This window comes from Doryrhamphus excisus, chromosome 12, assembly GCF_030265055.1.
Source record: "Doryrhamphus excisus isolate RoL2022-K1 chromosome 12, RoL_Dexc_1.0, whole genome shotgun sequence".
In the NCBI taxonomy this organism is placed as follows: domain Eukaryota; kingdom Metazoa; phylum Chordata; class Actinopteri; order Syngnathiformes; family Syngnathidae; genus Doryrhamphus; species Doryrhamphus excisus.
Genome location: NC_080477.1, coordinates 8,400,626 through 8,418,556, shown reverse-complemented (window position 1 = coordinate 8,418,556; position 17,931 = coordinate 8,400,626). Strand labels below are relative to the sequence as shown.

General features: G+C 38.3%; 1 protein-coding gene across 1 annotated transcript in view; it reads left to right on the top strand.

Moving 5' to 3' along the window:
• The window catches only part of LOC131139379 (protein diaphanous homolog 3-like), an 89,538-nt gene extending 73,625 nt beyond the window's left edge, over positions 1-15,913 (top strand). Inside the window, exon 29 of the mRNA XM_058088961.1 lies at positions 14,651-15,913. Coding sequence (XP_057944944.1) covers positions 14,651-14,988 — 338 coding nt within the window. The 3' untranslated portion in view covers positions 14,989-15,913. The remainder of the gene's footprint in view (positions 1-14,650) is intronic.
• Positions 15,914-17,931: the final 2,018 nt, after the last annotated feature.

The window sequence follows — 17,931 nt, the reverse complement described above, 5'->3', positions numbered from 1 at the left end:
TGAGAAACTCTGCTCCAGGGTCGGATTTGGGATCTGTTCATCAAATGCGGACATTTTAAAAAGATAAATCACAGTTTATTATCAACTCCTGTAAAGATGGGTTCGGCAGTTATCCGAAAGTCCTCGTTAGCACTTGGGAGTGTGACCAACCACAGTGTAGTGGGCAAAACTGGAGGCAGGCGGTGGGTGGAATAAATTTAAAAATACCATTTTCGTGGGAAGCACAAAATCCAAAGACTGACAGCTGGAATAGGTGTAGATTCTGGAAGATCTAGAAACCTTTCTCTGCTAGCTATCATGTTTAAAAGAATTCCCTAACCTCTATATACTCTACCCTGTGGAAGACAAAGTTTTTAATATTTATTTTTCATTACAACCCAAAAAGAAATCCCTTTTCATATCCATGAGTCACTAGAGTCCCTCTCCATGATAGATTATTTGTTCCATTATTGGCTACCTCCCTCAGTCCAGGTGCCCACACCTCACCAGATGTCTGCCTATATTCTAATGGAATTTAACCAAAATCTTTCATACTCAGCCTGAGCTGTACCCAGGGATAACCACACAACTACTGATCTTCCTTTCCAGGAATTGTTATATTGAATTTTTCAATACAGTTACAGGTCAAATATTACAAATATCTTTACCGGGTTTTTCTAATCTATGCTGCAAAGAATGAAAATAAGAGTTCAAGATGAAGGATAAGATTAAGGTGGCAAAATGAGAAAGATGGGAAAGATTCCTTTTATACCCCAGAGTCTCACGCACCAACAGTCAGACCAATTTATTCCAATGCAACTTTATCTTGCCTCATGTGTGACACCTGCGTGTTAGCACCTATGAGCTTCAGCATACCTGTTGCATAGGATGCAACACCCTAATGTAAGCTCCCCTAGGGATAGACCAAGCAGAGAATTGTGAGGGCCGTCAATTTTGTATGTCCGACAGAGGTTAAGACCCACTCCCAACGATCTTGATAGAATGGTCACTGAGCGGTTCAAGAGCTACTATATTCGACCCAACCCTTCCTTAACTATAATGGACAGGGTTGTTGTAGTCGCTGGCCATAACCATCACTCGAAGACAGCCCTCCAGTCAGTGCCAGCCGCGAACAGGGTTGCATGATAGGTTGTGGCTGGCACCACTAGTTGGAAACAGATGGTATTTGAGTGTATCATTTCATACAGAGTGTTATGTGATATTTCGCTGCCAATATCGGACAATAGAGGCCCATCATCACCCCATATAGTGTCTTACCCAGAGTCTTCGGCGACCGCAAAGCGCATTGTTTTAACAGATACATGTCAAATGTTCAAATTGCTGTTTAGCCATATTTTCTGTCTGTTGTCTACATTTTGTTTTCCTTCACTTTCATTGCCTTGACGCTTTTCAAACACCCGCTTCTTTCCTCATCCTCTGCATGGGTGACGTACGTGTGTTGGTGATGTAAATGATTTCTCGAAGCAGAAAATCAATCCTCTGCTATTTTTTGTAATCGAGGTATTCGAATTATCTGTATAATCATTGCAGCCCTACAGCATTGATAGCATCATTGTGATAAAGTAATTATTTTGTTCATGTTCATATTTGTGTATATAAGTTAGTGTGTATATTTAGTAGCTGTAAAGGGCCAGAGCAATTACAAGAGGCTATACGTTTCTTATCAATCATCTGAGCTGGGGAAACACTAGGGCTTAACATAAAGTGGAAGAGGGCCCAACTCCCTCAAGTCCCGGGCTACCACCAGAGCCACCCTTAAGGCTGTATAAGAGAATTTATTAGACAAAAAAAGCAAAGAAAACAGCAGGTCAACATAAACAGTCCATCATGTCCAAAATGCAAGGTGTGGAAGGTTAAGTGAGAGAAAAATGGGAGCGGCTCTTCCTCTTATAGGTGTCTTCCTCTGCTTCTTATTAAAGGTTTGGTCCACGTCCCAGCCAATTTGGGGAGATGTAGTCCTCCAACAAAACACACCTCTACCACATTTGGTCAATTGGGGGCATAACAGTAGTACCAAAATATATTTTCAGGGCACTGGTTCTTTTGACTCGGCTACTCTCACTCCCCTCTGTTTGTGTGCTCACAGCTCTGATGTGTGTGTAACTCCTCCATCCCCTTTCTGTTCAGTGTCTACGGCACCGTAGATTTTGGCCAATCACATGTAGCTTTCACTGAAAAAAAAGTTGTCTCGTTTACTTCAAAGAGACAGCTCTAAGAATGAATCGCTACTGTATAAAAACTGAACAACATCAAAGCATGTTAGCCCCCACATCAGTCAGGACATGTGATGCCTCTGCAATTGTGCACCCCCAAAACCAGCCATATATGTTAGAGTTGTAAAATTTCCTCTAACGGCGCTATATTTTGACACGCGATTAACATGCATATGTCTTATTTGACCCTTGACCCACTCCATAGTTTGAGGAAATGCAGCATGTATGTGGAGCCACAAGTGGGAACTAATATTGAACAGAAGTGGACCAAAGAAAGGGTATTCTGACTAGTATGCGTAGCTTCAGAGGTTCGACAAGACCAAAGGTATTTGCATGTGTTGTCATGAAGTACGTCTCCTCTCAAGGAGAACAGACGTTACTGGTCCACTGCAGGTATTTTTTTTATTGTCATTCATACAGTGGTTTCTTGGCATAGTGTCCAAACTAATCATTGTTTTGTTTTGTTTTTTTTGTTTTTTTTTTTGTTTGTTTGTTTGTTTTTTAGACGTGAGACCTGTTTTTTTTGCTTTGACCTGCAACCTAAAATTTGGGTTATGAGCCGCTAGTGACTGTGACAATCATAGCCGAACACAGCTGTTTGGAGGCTTTTGTCAATGTGACCTATAGACGAGAATGGATCTAAATAGCAATAGTAGCAGGCTAGTTTGTCAGTGGGAATGATTTTCAGCACATCAGACAAACATATACATGCATTGTAGCAATGCAATTGCTTATATATTATATATTGTGTAAATTAATGAGAGGCACGACATCAAATATAAAGCACTAAAATAGAGAGATGCTGTCTCCTTGTACAGGCCTGAAGTTTGTTTTTTCAGAGAGATGCACCGCCCAAATGCACATTGGCACTCAGTAAGGTCACCAAATCTTACCTTTATGCATTCCCTCATAGTATCAGCATTGGAGCCCAAATATGAGGTTAAAGAAAAATTGGAAAAATACAGTATAGTAGTCTGTCTGTACAGCATGGGAGACAAGTGGGACAAGTCGCCACACACATTAAACATGCAAAAACTGAGGGATTTCGAACTATTTTCAGTATAGTATATGCAAAAATACTACTTGGTGAATGAATGGAAAATAGTGAACTAAAATAGTCATCTATGTGTTCCACATATACATCTACTTTATCTTTAAACTAAACTAAACCAATACCCACAAATGTTGTGACTTCTGTTTTCCCCTTAACTGGAAAGGGATTTCTTGGGTGTGTGCTGTCAACTGGTTGCGAAAGTGAGCTGCCCAATCAAATATTGATTGTTTCTTCCCCTCTGGAGATCACACACACACACACATCTTCAGCATTCTATTGATTAAAATATATCTTCTCTACTATCACCAATGTCCTTGGTTTCGTGATATTTGTCTTGCTATCTTGAGGTCTTGTGCTTGATGAACTACAGCGCTCTTTGCACAGCTCCATACCCTTTGAGGTGATCGGGTTAATGTGTTCCTGACAGTCGTGATGTATACAACCTCCCTTTTTTTACACATCATTTGTGTACTGCATCGATTAAAAGGTCATTGAATGGAACAAATCTGACTGGCCGTTCGTTCGAAATGCGTAAGCAATATGGAAAATGTCTCACACACATTGTACTGAATGGAGATGTCCGTGTATGTGTGTCTCTTGTGTTTATATTGTATTATATGTTCTTCAGAGGATTGCACAGGCCAGTGATGCATGTACTTTTAATTGCTGAGCCTGTACAAGGGCTAGAGTAAGGAGAAGCCCCGGGACAGGAACAAAGCTTAGCCATGCCACCCTGGCACTTGACTTACTTTCCAACTTTCTAATCTCCTCACTTTTTGCAGATGTCAGTGGTCCTCTTGAGTGTTTCATCGGGACACAGCCATGCATGTTACAGTGACAACAGTCTTTAAGACAGTCTATAAAAAGACAAAGCAGCAAAGGTTTTCCCCTTACTATGCATTGAGTGGAAATATATCCATCCTCATTTGTCAATTTATACCTGAGTCTGAGAGCAACTAAAAACAGCATTTTAGGTCTCAGTTGCTGTGCAGTTTCTTTACATCGGTCATCCGCAATATGAATTTATTAATGTGACATGCCCTGAGTTACTGAGGAATCTTGGACTGCCACGTCCCTTGTATCTTAGTTTTAATTCTGATACATCTTGATTTGCTCGCATTTTGGCATGCCAAAGCCTGGTAAATGCGAACACATGCTCCTGCCCTCAGGCTTCGGCATGTGCTTGTCATGTTTATTGATCAGATATTTTATCTGCAGTCAAGTGTGCGTAACGCACAGTGACTGAGTGGCTAGCATGTAGGCCACACAGTCAGGAGATCAAGAAGAATCTGATTCAATTCTCCAATTGGGCATCTCTGTGTGGAGTTTGCATGTTCTCCCTGTGCATACGTGTTTTTTTCTCTGGATACTCCGGTTTCCTCCCACAATTCAAAAACATGTTAGGTTAATCGGTGACTCCTCGTTGTCCATATGTATAAATGTGAGTGTGAATGGTTGTTTGTCTATATGTGCCCTGCGACCAAGGTGTACCCTGCCTCTTGCCCAAAGACAGCAGCATAGAAAATGAATGGATGGAAGTGTGCATAAAAGATTCACATTTTAAATCAGTCCTCAAATGTGAGGACTGATTGTTGTGTATTTTATATTACATCACAAGGCCAATGGTTAGAAAGTGGAGAGATTGGGGCTAACTACAACAAGGTTGAGAAACCATCTTGAACGGAGGGGGAGGTCAACGACACCACCTATCAGCCCGCATCCTTTCATCATTACCTAAGAGATTCAATGGTTTAGCCGCTAACAAATAACATTTGGCTTTGAGGTGCCTCTATTACCACAACTGAAAATAATACTACTAACCAGAGTGATTCCACCCAAAAGACTGTTGTTTGCCTGCCAGAGTTTTCACAATGATACTTTGAGACTGATACCACAGTACCATCTGTCACTATGTATTGACAAGCACATACAATATACTATAATATATTTGATTGACAGATATCTGTCAGTGTCATGTAAAATAGCAACGCTTTCCACAAATTTTAAAGAAAAAAAAATGCAAAGACGGTGTGATGTTTCCATGCAATGATGGATAAACGTTCATTTGCTTCCATTGCATGTTTATTTGTAACATGACATCATTTCACCACTTAAAGGGGAACTGCACTTTTTGGGGGGATTTTTTCCCATCACTCACAATCCTTACGTGAATCATGAACACATTTATTTCACTTTTCTGTGCATTATAACACGAAAAATTATTTAATATGAGCTAACAGTGCACGTCTTTGGGACACACCTATTTTGACCATGAAGACTTCTAAAAACGTTTGATATACATGCTGTGAATATGCATTAGCATGTACACTGATGATATCGTGTAATAGTTCCAGTATCTTGCTGTATTTTAATTATTTAAAACACTAACAAACTTTTTGAGGCACATTGATATAAATACATACTTATGCGAGGTCCATCAGCAACAGCATCATAGATACAGCGACAACATTTACGATGTCCGCTGTCATTGGGATGGTCGTGTGTTCAAGTCCGCAGGTAAAAACTGCTAACGGCAAGAGAGCATCATGTTAGTCATGTTAATATTTCCCATGACGTCCGTTGTGAGCTACCTCGTATTAATGATGGGCAAAATTAAAAAGTGCTGTTCCCCTTTAATATGTGTGATATTTTATTTTTTGCAATATTCCCAAATGTCAGTAAGCCAGCTGCAAAGGTGATGTACCAGTGCACACATACTCAGGTGGTGTTTTTATAGATGGCAAACTTTGCATGGAAAAATGGCATACACAACTTTTCGGCCCCGTTTTGCGCATATGCAATCTGTATAGATGAGCCTCCAGGACAAATTTGAATATTCACAGGCATGCGTCTTGCATGAATGAAAGATAATGGTTTGTGGAGATTGTAATGGACTTTGGCGGATTTGTGAGCACAGCAAATTGCCTTTTCTGTGTCAATTTGATGTGTCAGAAGCAGACAGCGGTGCATGGCTGTTTAAACTGACTATTGCTCTGCATTAACATTATTCCTCATATTTCTCTCTTTTTTTCAATTTACTTTAAAAAAAATCAAGAATGATATCTTCTACTAGGTGGTTTGTTAAGAGACAAGGTTGAAGGATGGCTCCAAGGTTGTGAGAGAATTACCAGAGCGTTACAGTACCACCAATAAATGAAAACAAACTGTGAGTCCCTGAAAGCAAAGAAGGGAAGGGGAAACAAATGAGACGGAAGAAGTCCAAAGTTGTTTGACAGAGAGTGAGTGCAAACTCTGTGTTGATGGAGACAGGCTGGTTACCAGATGGGTTTTGTCAGAAAGAGGGGGGAACAGAGAGTGAAATGCTGAGGAGATAAGGCCCGATGTGGCTGTCTGTAATGCGATATGGCAGATGCGATTTTATTTTTAGGACACAAGGCCCCAGAACGATAGGTTTTATAGGGCTTTGAGTGGGTTGATCTTTTTAAATATTCAACTTCAATGAAATATAGAGCATGACTCGAGGCCGTTTGGAATTCATAAGTCTGTTTGGCAGGACTGTCCTTGCATGTTGAGATCTGTCAAACACAACCACTCATCTGGTGGTAAAAACAATGACAAAAAGAGAACTTGAGAGCGAACACATAAAGATAGTGGCCACTTTTCGGTTGAAAAGGAGGGTATAATTTTATATTGTGCGTTTTAATTTGAGATATGGCTGCTTAAACACGGTTATGATCATTTGTCTAAATACAGTATGTTGTATGATACATTACCTGAGAAAATAAGTGCATCATATAGGCTAAGTAAGATTTTTTTTTAAAATTACCCTCATCTTACAAATATACTTTACCTAAAAGTACATTTTTGCATCAGTGTGGTTAGTTAATTCAGTTTAGTTAAACACATTTTTTATTTGTCTGAACAAGTAATAGATCAGTATTGTCCTTGTGTAAAAGGTTTATACTCATTACGTTTAAATGCATCAACACTCGGATTCCAAACATACTTAAGTCTCTCCAGTTTTCACACTTCATGTGAAAATCATCTCTAAATCAATGCTGGGCCAAATGATTTATGCCTCCAATACACTAGAGCCCAAGTCCCCAAAGTGGGGTATATGTTCCCCCAGGTATACACCAGTTGTCATAAGGGAGTATGTGAATGAAAATGATAAACAATTAGCGCCTAACACTCACAAATTCGAATCCGAACACGGCACAAGGGGAACGGAGCTCAAAGCAGAGACGAGACAGATCATGAAGTTGTTCATTTTCTGATTATTTTGTGCATCAAGAGTGTTTAATCTTGAATATTTCATTTATAGTGGTGTTCCGATGTCCACTTTCCACAGCTCTTTCGTTTTGTCGCGTGTTTTTAATGTGTGTAGAAATTATGTCTGCTTTGGTTCTTGTGATTATGGTGCTCCTCTGAAGCATTGAAAAAATTGCCATTGGATATTTATATACACGCTTTCTGCTACATAGTAAATATTTTTTTTTTATTATTGGATTACATGGCAATTATGTCAAATTGGTTTAATGTAATTGTTTTAAATTAATTATTTGAGTCACTTGAAAATCCTGATACAAGTGATGGCCTGCAGATATTTATTAGCTTACTATATTTGTCTGCTGTGTGTTTGTTTTTTTTTTTACTATATAATGAAGATGTCTTTCGCAAAAGTCAGTGGGTCACTATATACTTGAGATGTTACCTCAATGGTAGTAAAAATGAGTGATCATGATAGTAGTAGTTTTTTATATTCTTTCAAAGCACTCAGGTCAGGGTAATCATTATCATTATGGTTATTTACTGCAGTTGCAATAGTAGAGTAATTAGTGGAGCCATTGGATTTTTAAGACACAATAATGTTATTTTCTATGCTACACTGTGTAGGGTAGAAACATGGCCTCCCATAAAAGGAGAATGTGTGAACCAATCAATGACGATAAGTCTGCATCCTTGAACAAACCCTGGCAGTCATATACAATGCATTGCCATTTACATCACATTCAGAAGCCATGTTCCACTGAACAAATATATATTAGAAGATTTTTTTGAAACATTTATACACACACACACACACACATATATATATTTTTTTTTTTTAATTCCACACAATTTTGATAAGTACAGGCTAGGGCAGCAGTACTTGTGGCGGGAAATCAGGTTCACTTTAGAGGCATTGTTTAATGCACCAAAGCGTACAAATGCAATGTCATGCTTCACTGCAGCTCACAGTGGTTTGACTTTACTGAGGGCCACAAGACTTGACAGACATACAGCACAGCCCTCATTCTCCAGAGTTCCCATATTGTTTTTGGGAGGAAGACCATCTCGTTCCAGTTCCGATCAGCTTTAATGCGACACGTATGTACTGTGTGTCTGTAGCACTAAATTATTTACATGCACGACCAAGGACAACATTAAAACCCTCTGCGTTATTTGCCTTGATGTTCTGGCACACAACGGCTTGTGTGCCAGAACATCACTAAAATATACCTACGTTTAATGACCGATTATCAAATAACTGTGTGGTACGCAAGAACTAAGAAGTCAAAAAACAGTGGTGATAGAATATGCTACAGCTGTTGCTAAAGCCCTTGAACCTTCATATGAAGTGGGATATCTAGTGGCTCAGTCAAAAACAAATCAACACGGTTGCTTTGTGTACAGTGAGGGTGGATGTGTCACAAATGCCAATGAATAATTGTGGGAATGGGAGTTTGCAAGTCAAAAAGGTTGACAAACACTGCAATCGAGAAAAGTCTTCATGTGGCAAAGTTTTATGTTTAAAATATTTTTTTTAAGTTCCATTATAGAACAAAATGTCAATACTGGAGATGTCCGATTATATCAGCCCCTGATAATCATCGTCCCGGTATCAACCTAAAAATCTGATTTTGGGAGGTATCGGGATCTTGCCTTTGATGAGAACCGGTGCAGTGCACATGGAACAAACATTGCATTTACTGTATCAATCAAACGTTCTCTGAGAAAGAAGTAAGACCCTACTTAAGCAAGCAGAACAACATCAGAACTCATAATCCAGGCAGTACCCCGCACCTTAATAGGTGCCTCCAGGCGACCCACCAGGCCTGTCCGGATGGGAGTGATGGAAGTCAAAAACCCAAAGACGTATTTATTTATTTATTTTGCCTCCAGAGGAAAAAATAACAGAAAAGGGTAGAAACTTTTTTTTTTTTCCAGATAAAAGACAAGAGTCTAATCTTTCTTTTGGGAGGTTCCATGTTTATATAGCCATAGAACACAATATTCTGTGGACCTGGAGTCAAATCAGTCAAAATGGCCAGTACTGAAGTTAATAAGATGAGTTAATAGCTTAGCAAATGATAATGGAAAATACATTCTTCCAACTTAAACTGTTTCAATCCCACACAAGTGGTAAACTCAGGTCCTTGTTTCATGGTACAATAGAAAACTTGCAATTTTTAATGTCACTTTCATATAAAATAAGTACATTATGTCACCTTCAATGTCCTTTTAGATGTTTGTTTGTTTTAGCAAATAATACAAAAAAGAAAAAAAAAAAACATTTGTGGTCAACTAGCCTTTCGTTCTCATACACTACTCTCAATAGACGGTAATTTTTATGTATAAATTTTTTTTATGTGGTCGATCAAGAATCTCTTTATTGGCACGAAGCCAAAATAATATCTGCAAACTTAACTGTTTTCTCAACATGCAGCCAACTTCTCTCACCCAAACACCGGCCACCAGTCAGGACTCAGCATGTACATATTCGCATCTCACTGACAGTTGAAAATTATAGAACTTTAACACCACCTACACACCAGTCATGGTCTTTGGTGTGTGTGCACTGTGTATGTACTGTACCGTGTCTCTAAATGTACATTTGATCCCGCTAACTTCAACTAGTTGTCATTTCACTCGGAGAACTGCATATTTTTGTCTGACAACTCTCTTCCTAAAGTGATCAAATACTGCGAACTTCATAAGAGTGGAAAGTTAGGGGGGGAGAGAGAGAGTGATGAGAGGAAAGGCTCATCTGCATCGTGTTTGAAGTGGCAAATGCAAATGGACCAAATGATCTGATGAGAGGAAAAAATGTGAATTTCACCCTGTAGCTATTTGCAGATTGAAGAAAAAATATGTATGTCTGTGCTGTTTACATTTTTACAAATGTGTCATATGAGGATTGTGAACCTTATTCTTAAGGCTTTTGGAACATAATCTGTCATTTTTCTGTAATCATTTACTTTTCCACATACTTTATCAGTATGAGAGCTGATTTAGAACTTGTAAGAAGCAATCATATTAGAGTCATCCTACAACCCAGCTATGCCTTTTGCCAATTGTGCCTTGCCTTGGACCACCAATCATTGCATGTCCCAATCATGCCAAAAGAGGGGAAGTGTACTGAAATTGATCACAAATCAGGTCCTTAACAATTACCTAATGTCCTAGACCAAGATACCATGGTCCATTGGCCTAGACCAGGTGTGTCTAAACAACAGTGCAAAATGTTCTTGCAATTTTTCAAATGGTCTTAAAAAGAAAAAAATCAGCCTTCCTCTCAACTTTGGGCTAAGTGAAAAGCGCGTTATTATTTTTTCTCCAATCCTTTTTTTTCTAACACGATGGATTAATTCCTATAATATTTTGACTTTATTCTCCTGCGTCACAACTTTTGTCTTACCTAATTATCCAAAAATTGCAACTTTATTCTGTTGATTAAAAAAATATATTGAATTATGACAAAAATTTTGTCATTGTATTACAATGTTATGCTCGTAACATCTTTGTGGTAATACATATTTTATATTAATATTACAACTTCATTCTTATATTTCTACATCATTATCATACAATTAATTTTTGTTTGTTTTCTTGTATTATGTTGTATTGTAAAAAAAAAAAAAACAGCTATTGGCCAAACTTAGGATAAACACCCCTGACCAAGCACAATTATACACATAATGCACATAACAGATATACAGGTATACATCCATCAAAAAAAAAACATAAAAAGTAATACTCTTGTGGGTTTTATAATATACAGGCAATGTAATGAAACGGCCTAGTCCATGTCCAACAATAAATCGCTAAACCTGTTTTGCTGCCAGTCCACCAAGTATAGCCAGATAAATATGCATAATGTGTATTGTTATTGTACAGTGTTTGACTTGCTCTTGTGATAGTCAGACCGTTTCTGTGCTGTGTCAAATAAAAAAATGTATGAAAAGAAGTTAAATTGCCAATCACTTCCTCCTTGGTCAGCCAAAATCAAAAGTAAAAAGCCAACACACTTATTGATGGTGTATTCATCTGAAAGTTTACAAAACTGATGATGCTCTCAGATTTGACCTGAACCTCTCAAAGCCAAAGGCAATTATTAAAGCTCACAGCGGGTTATTTACAGGACATGCAGCCATATAATGCTGAATGTAGATGGATATCACTGACCCCAAAATGGAGGTCATTGCAATTGAGCTGCGGGCATTTCAGCGAAAATGTTTTCTTTTTGACACATGTCAGAGTTTTTTTGTCTCCTTGTGTATTTAAGTAAGTAAAGTATAACCACTCTTTTGGGAAGACTTTCAACAAGATGTTGGACTATGTCTATGGGAATGATTGTTTATTCATCCACAACATTTCTGAGCTCAGATATCACTGATGTTGGACAAGATGGTCCGATCTGTGTTGCAGTTCATCACAAATATGTTTCATTGGGTTGAGGTCAAGACTCTCGAGTTCTTCTACACCAAATTATTTCAAGCTTGCAAACAAACTGAAAAGGGCCTTCCCCCACAAAGTTGGAGGCATACAATTCTCCTTATATTTCAGGGAAATTAAGAATTAAGACATAAATGTAATTGGAAGTCAAGTCCAGCCCTTAGGAGATTAAGAGGTGTACCTCATTGCGCATCATCAGGGGCCTTACCAAATATCCTGTTTTTCTTCTGTGCCTTGACAAATGACCAACTGAGATAGGAGAAGCCCTAAATGATTGAAGTATTCTTATGGATTGAGAGGTATGCCTCAATACCTTTTATGCCAACACTGTCAGTAAACACTCTCAAATCTTGCTACAAGCAATTATCTGACACAAAATTCCACTAGACTTGTAACGTCTTCTCATGGACTGATTTAGCAGCCTGGAGATCACATATGCTTCACATCTTTCGGCTGACTTTACAGCTTCCATAAAGATATACACTGAGAAGCTATTGGTCTTCAAATGACTTGTGAACAAGGTCAACGAAAGGTAACTTGAGATGGAACACTTTGATCATCACCATTTTAAGGCTCATGGTTATATGCGGTAATTCCTTTTTGCATAAAATAATCACTCATATTTGAATGCTGTATACCAGTGGTTCTCAGTTATTTTATCTCATGCACCTCCCAGAGGACAAGCAAATGTTGCATATGTTTTGCCTAAATTCCTAAATAAAATCACAAATATAAGCCATTACAAAGATGCATTAAATATCATTGAAGAGATGTATTCTACAATGGTCATTCATTTTACTGTAATCAATGAGTCACACAGATGAGATTTGATTGCCAGGCAACAGGCTTTTATTGTTTATCTAGTTATCTAAACAACAGGCACAATAATCTCTAATATAAACCCTGGCTACCGATGCTGCCGTAACCCAAGCTGAAACTCAACTCTGAACCTCCGACATCACTTCCTGTCTCCCTGGCTTTTGGGTCCCATAGAGAACACATTTCTATCAACACACAAGCATGAGTCTTATTCATTTCTTAAATGGCTTGTTTACTGTCATTATCCCTACTTTATTGGTTAATATGAATGTAAAGGTGACTATAAGGGTGTTAGTTCATGTCTCGAGGGCTCTAATAGTTTTTACCAGGTTGTAAACAGGTATTCTATGCCCTCACTATGAAAATATTCAGTTTACAAACGAGGACTGCAGGGAAAAATCCCTTATCACTGTTGGGTCTGGAATCAATTAACCACGGTAAACAAGGGATTACTTTGACAAACTTGAAATACATGACTGGTTTTTGATTTAAGATGTTGTCAAGATGCAATATATATATATATATATATATATATATATACTTTTTAAAGTTGAAAAATGGTAATTTGATACCACTAATGGCAATTTTCACTTTAATTCAGGCTCTGAATATGTGAGAAATACTGTATGTGTTGATGACAAGCAGAACAGTAGTTATGAGGGCAGATCAAAAAGACAGAATGAGTCTTGACTTTTAAATGTTGAGTCACAGTCCAAATCTATCCTTTTTAAAATGTTACGGTCTTGTTGGTTTTTGTGGTTGAAACTCAAAACTATCCACACATGGCTTACTTTGCTTAATTTTGCAGCCCGCTTTATCTTGTCTTGTCTCTCCCTCTCTCCCCACTCGTCTCTCTTTATCCTTATTTATTTGTCAGAGTTTGTGTTCAGGGACGTTCCTTGTCATTCGTCAACTTGCCCATAAAACACACTGTCATGACTGACTGGCCACGCTCCAAACTCATTACCGATTGGCTGACAGAGCGGCTCGTTCTGTTCTGCTCCGATGTGTTTGACTCCTGTTTGCCAGACATCTCATGCTCAGGAAACTGAATGGTGCGGTGGTGTCTGCGCTCGTACTATACATTTTCTGTCTCACTATCAAGGTCATATGAATATGGATTCACCCTCTCCTGTCAGCACGCACATACTGATGATGAAGTCTAAGATCTACTCAGAGGGATTATAATTCAGAACACAGGTCTGATCTGGGCCAGCACTTTCTTTCACTGACTGCCTGTTGTATGTCAGAAAGCAGAAGGGAGGGGGCAGCGTAGAGAGCACAGTAGCAAAGAGTGGGAGGACTGGGGTAAATAAGAAGGATGATGCAGTCCACTGTAGTAGAAAACCAGACGAAGAGAATGGATGGTGATAGTGAAATCAGTGATGTTAGGATAAGCTGGGCTTTGTGCATTGGTATGGGGAGGCCATGTAAGATTAAAATGAAAGGTTAAGAAATGACAACATACAATATTATTGAATTTCTGTTATGGTTGATCAGCCATATCCATTTCATCATATGGGTTGGCTCTAAGCCACGAGCCTGCTGCAGAGTGTGTGTATTGTAAGGGCATTGTGTGCTTCCATGTTTTGTTTGTGCGTTTTTATCCTAACGAACGGTGTGTAAAATAAATGCATTTGTGCGTTCACTTTGTTTCCCATTACTTAAGTGCCTGTCGCTTCTTTGCTGTGATTCATGTGGCTCCATCCTGTGCGGTTCCCATAGACTGACAACTTTGACTTCATGTTTTCTGTGCTTGTAATTTTATTAACTCCCTTTGCTTCCATTCATCTAACAAGCTTGTTGCATAAAAATTTCCACATCGTTTGGTTGCACAGTCATGCTCATTTCTTTGTGTGTCTTTTCTTTCTTTTTCCCCTCCCAGAAAACAAGAAGGCACCTATACAAAGGTCTCGCTCTCGTCAGAATGTAAATGCATGTTCAACGGGGGTGAAGGCACCGCCCACTAAGGAGTCTGACGGCCATGTGGCTTCAGCCATTGGGGACAAGGCTGTGGTGTGTTCAGAGTCAGCACACAGGTACCGGAACACCCCAGGCCATAGTAAGGGCCCAGAAAGAGAAAGGGTACTGGAGAAAGTCGTCCCTAAACCAACAGAGATTGACCAAAGGGCCTCTCAGCCGTGCTCCACTGGTGCTGCGGTCAGTGGCACCACTGCGGAGTCCGATATAGAGGCTCTGCTAGCAAAACTCAAGGCCTTGTAAGCAATTATAGTACAGTATATTGCAATGTACAAATTTGACAAATCATTGATCGTTGACATATAGAGTTAGACTATTAAAGCTGTACCAAATTTGCATACTGTGTTTGAAAGTGTACCGGTTTAAGAAAAACAGGGCAAGTACGACACAATTAACTAATAACACTCCACATCAAAAATTGGTGTCAATAAATGGATGCTGATTTTTTTTTTAACTTTATCCGTGGAATCGAGTATAACACCGCTATAAAATTACAATGAACATTCTAATCCAAAATCAGATTCTTATTCCTGCTTATATTATATTGTACTGTGCATATGGTAGAATTTGACATCATACATTAGTCAGTATGTTTGCACAAGGATTTAGACATAAATCATACAAAATATGAAGCACTACACTACTTTACATTCTTATTGACAGAAACATCACTCCACTTTCTCTGTGCACCTGGGGAAAAAGGCTCCAACACCCAGCACAGTGTTAATTAGTATAGTTATAATATATTCAGAAAATGTGTTGTTTGTGTCTGAAGTCCTACTAAATTCTCTGCAGAAAAGGTTGTATTTAGTAGTGTGAATTACATCAAACACCATTTGTTTACTTTTAACATTGAAATTCTAAAGCTTTTGTTTTCCAAGCTTTACGTTATATTTTTCTTATATTGTATTTTGTACATTACTAGTACTTGCTAAATGACAGTACTTTAAAGGGATGTTATTAAACGTTTATTTGACATCGACATGTTGGTGGATCTAAGCTGTAGTATTTATACAAAAACAGTACAGTTTGTCTTAAAATATGATCCAGAATTAAAAAAAAAACAGGTTTTATTTTGGGTTGCAACATTCCGACTGATGCTTCTTGTCATTTACATAGTCACATCTGATGTTGTATTGCTGCTTTTATATTAATAAAATAGTTGGCTGTATAACAGATGTCTTTTTTTATGCCACAATCTACAATAGAAGATGGGTCACAAACACGGTGAATGAAAGCCTGCTTTCCATTCACGGTTTCTGTTAATAATGTGAGAACTCTAGAAAGAAATTCATTCTGAAATACAAAATATGAGTTGTGAATAACAGCATTTTGTTAATGTAAAACCAACATATTCGGTTTCTTTGGGTTATGCCATGATTGTCAAGCTGAAATGCACAGAGGGTCAAAACTCAAAGCCTACTTTAGGTTGTGGGCTGAACTGGACATTACCCCCCACCCACATGGATATTTTTTTTAGTTTTTTACATCGGAGTGTGGGGGAATGTGCATTTTTTTTGTCTCTTCATTCTTGCTTGAAATGTCTCCTTTCCCATAATCTGCAGCTATACGACTAGTTCTTTTGGCGTAGTTTTTCATTTTAATAAAGTGATTGATTGTTATCGACATTTCTAGATGGAGGAAAGTAACACCATCAATGCAGGAATGCAGGTGGCTCACAAGCACGGAGATTGTGTAGATTAGCTTGCTGCTGTGTTTAATGTAACTGTCAGGAACAGATGACATGTGTCCCACAAGGTACTGTATGTGGTACATCATGTGCATTGTGTTCTCTGATGCGCAGTCCAGTGGACCCTGCATTTAAAGGCAATGCAGGGCAGGTAGTTGTGCCTGGTCTATGAAAACAGAGCCCGATGTGGCAGACACCTTTGTGTTGTGCAGTGTTATTTCCTGAATTCAATAGTGTATGTTACCTTCTTTCTTTGGCTATATTTTAGGTTATTTTGCAGCTATGATCAAAAATAATTAAATATGCATTATTTCTTGTGCAAAAAAAAATATTTGGTTAGAATGAATTTCATTTTCAGATAGACCTTGTGGAAGGTATTAATGACGCTAACCAAGGTTCCACTGTAGTCAAGAGTCTGATATTGGCTTTTTACCAATATCGCATATACCGATATTGTCCAGTATTTCATATCAGATACCGATATTGGCAGCAACTCTTCCCTCAAACTACTGTCAGGTCTCATCTGGTGTAATGAATTAACATATTATAATCCTTTGACTGTGATTCCACGGGATGCATATCACAAATAAATACTGTTTATGCAAAATAAAACAATACTGCCATATTCAGTGTAAGTTAAAGCGGAGAAAAACAACATGAAATAACATGCTCTTTGACGATAAACATTTAAGACAGGTTACGCTTACAAAAAAACTACTTATAAGAATAAGTCAATTAAATCAGGATATTTCCCATTCCTTATGCATCCCTTGCTGCATGAATGCAAGCTGCGCAAGAGTCTTCCTTCGATGTGATATTAGCTTACTAATATTAAAGGAAGATGCCTAACTCCTCCATCGCAGCACTTTAAAGTCTTTGCATGTTGTATATTTACAATCTGAAAACAAACTTTTCCTAGTTCCAGACCCCAGACATACTGAGCGAGCAAGCTTGTTGCTCTCATGTCATAATTGGCAGAAAATATATATATATAAAGAGGTACAACAGAAGGATCTGTTTGATTTTACACTTGATTTTGCTCTTGGTGACAAAGATACAGGAAGAGTGATGCATAAAGGCCCTGTTCTCGATTTGGATTCAGGCAACTGTGTTAAGTACGCGTCCTTGATGCATTGTACCCTGTGAAGAGGTGATTTCAAAGAAGAAAAATCTTCATACAATATCAGACTAGCTTACAGCACTATGGTGAATGACAAAAACTGGCAAAGTAAAGTAGTAGTATTCGTACATAACTTGAGCGCATCCCTAAAAGCAATGCACAGTCGTAATGAATATATTTTTTTATTTTGTTAAATTATTTGCAATACTGAACTTTACTGAGGCATTTGAAAGATAAGTTTGGTTGTGAATTAAATCCTGGGTGTTTTTGTTGCACTGTGATTGACCAACATACAGTACCTGCAGGCAGATGGCTCCTGTTTAAATATTGCCTACATGATTTTAATACAAAATGTGACAAATTATTCCATTTTACA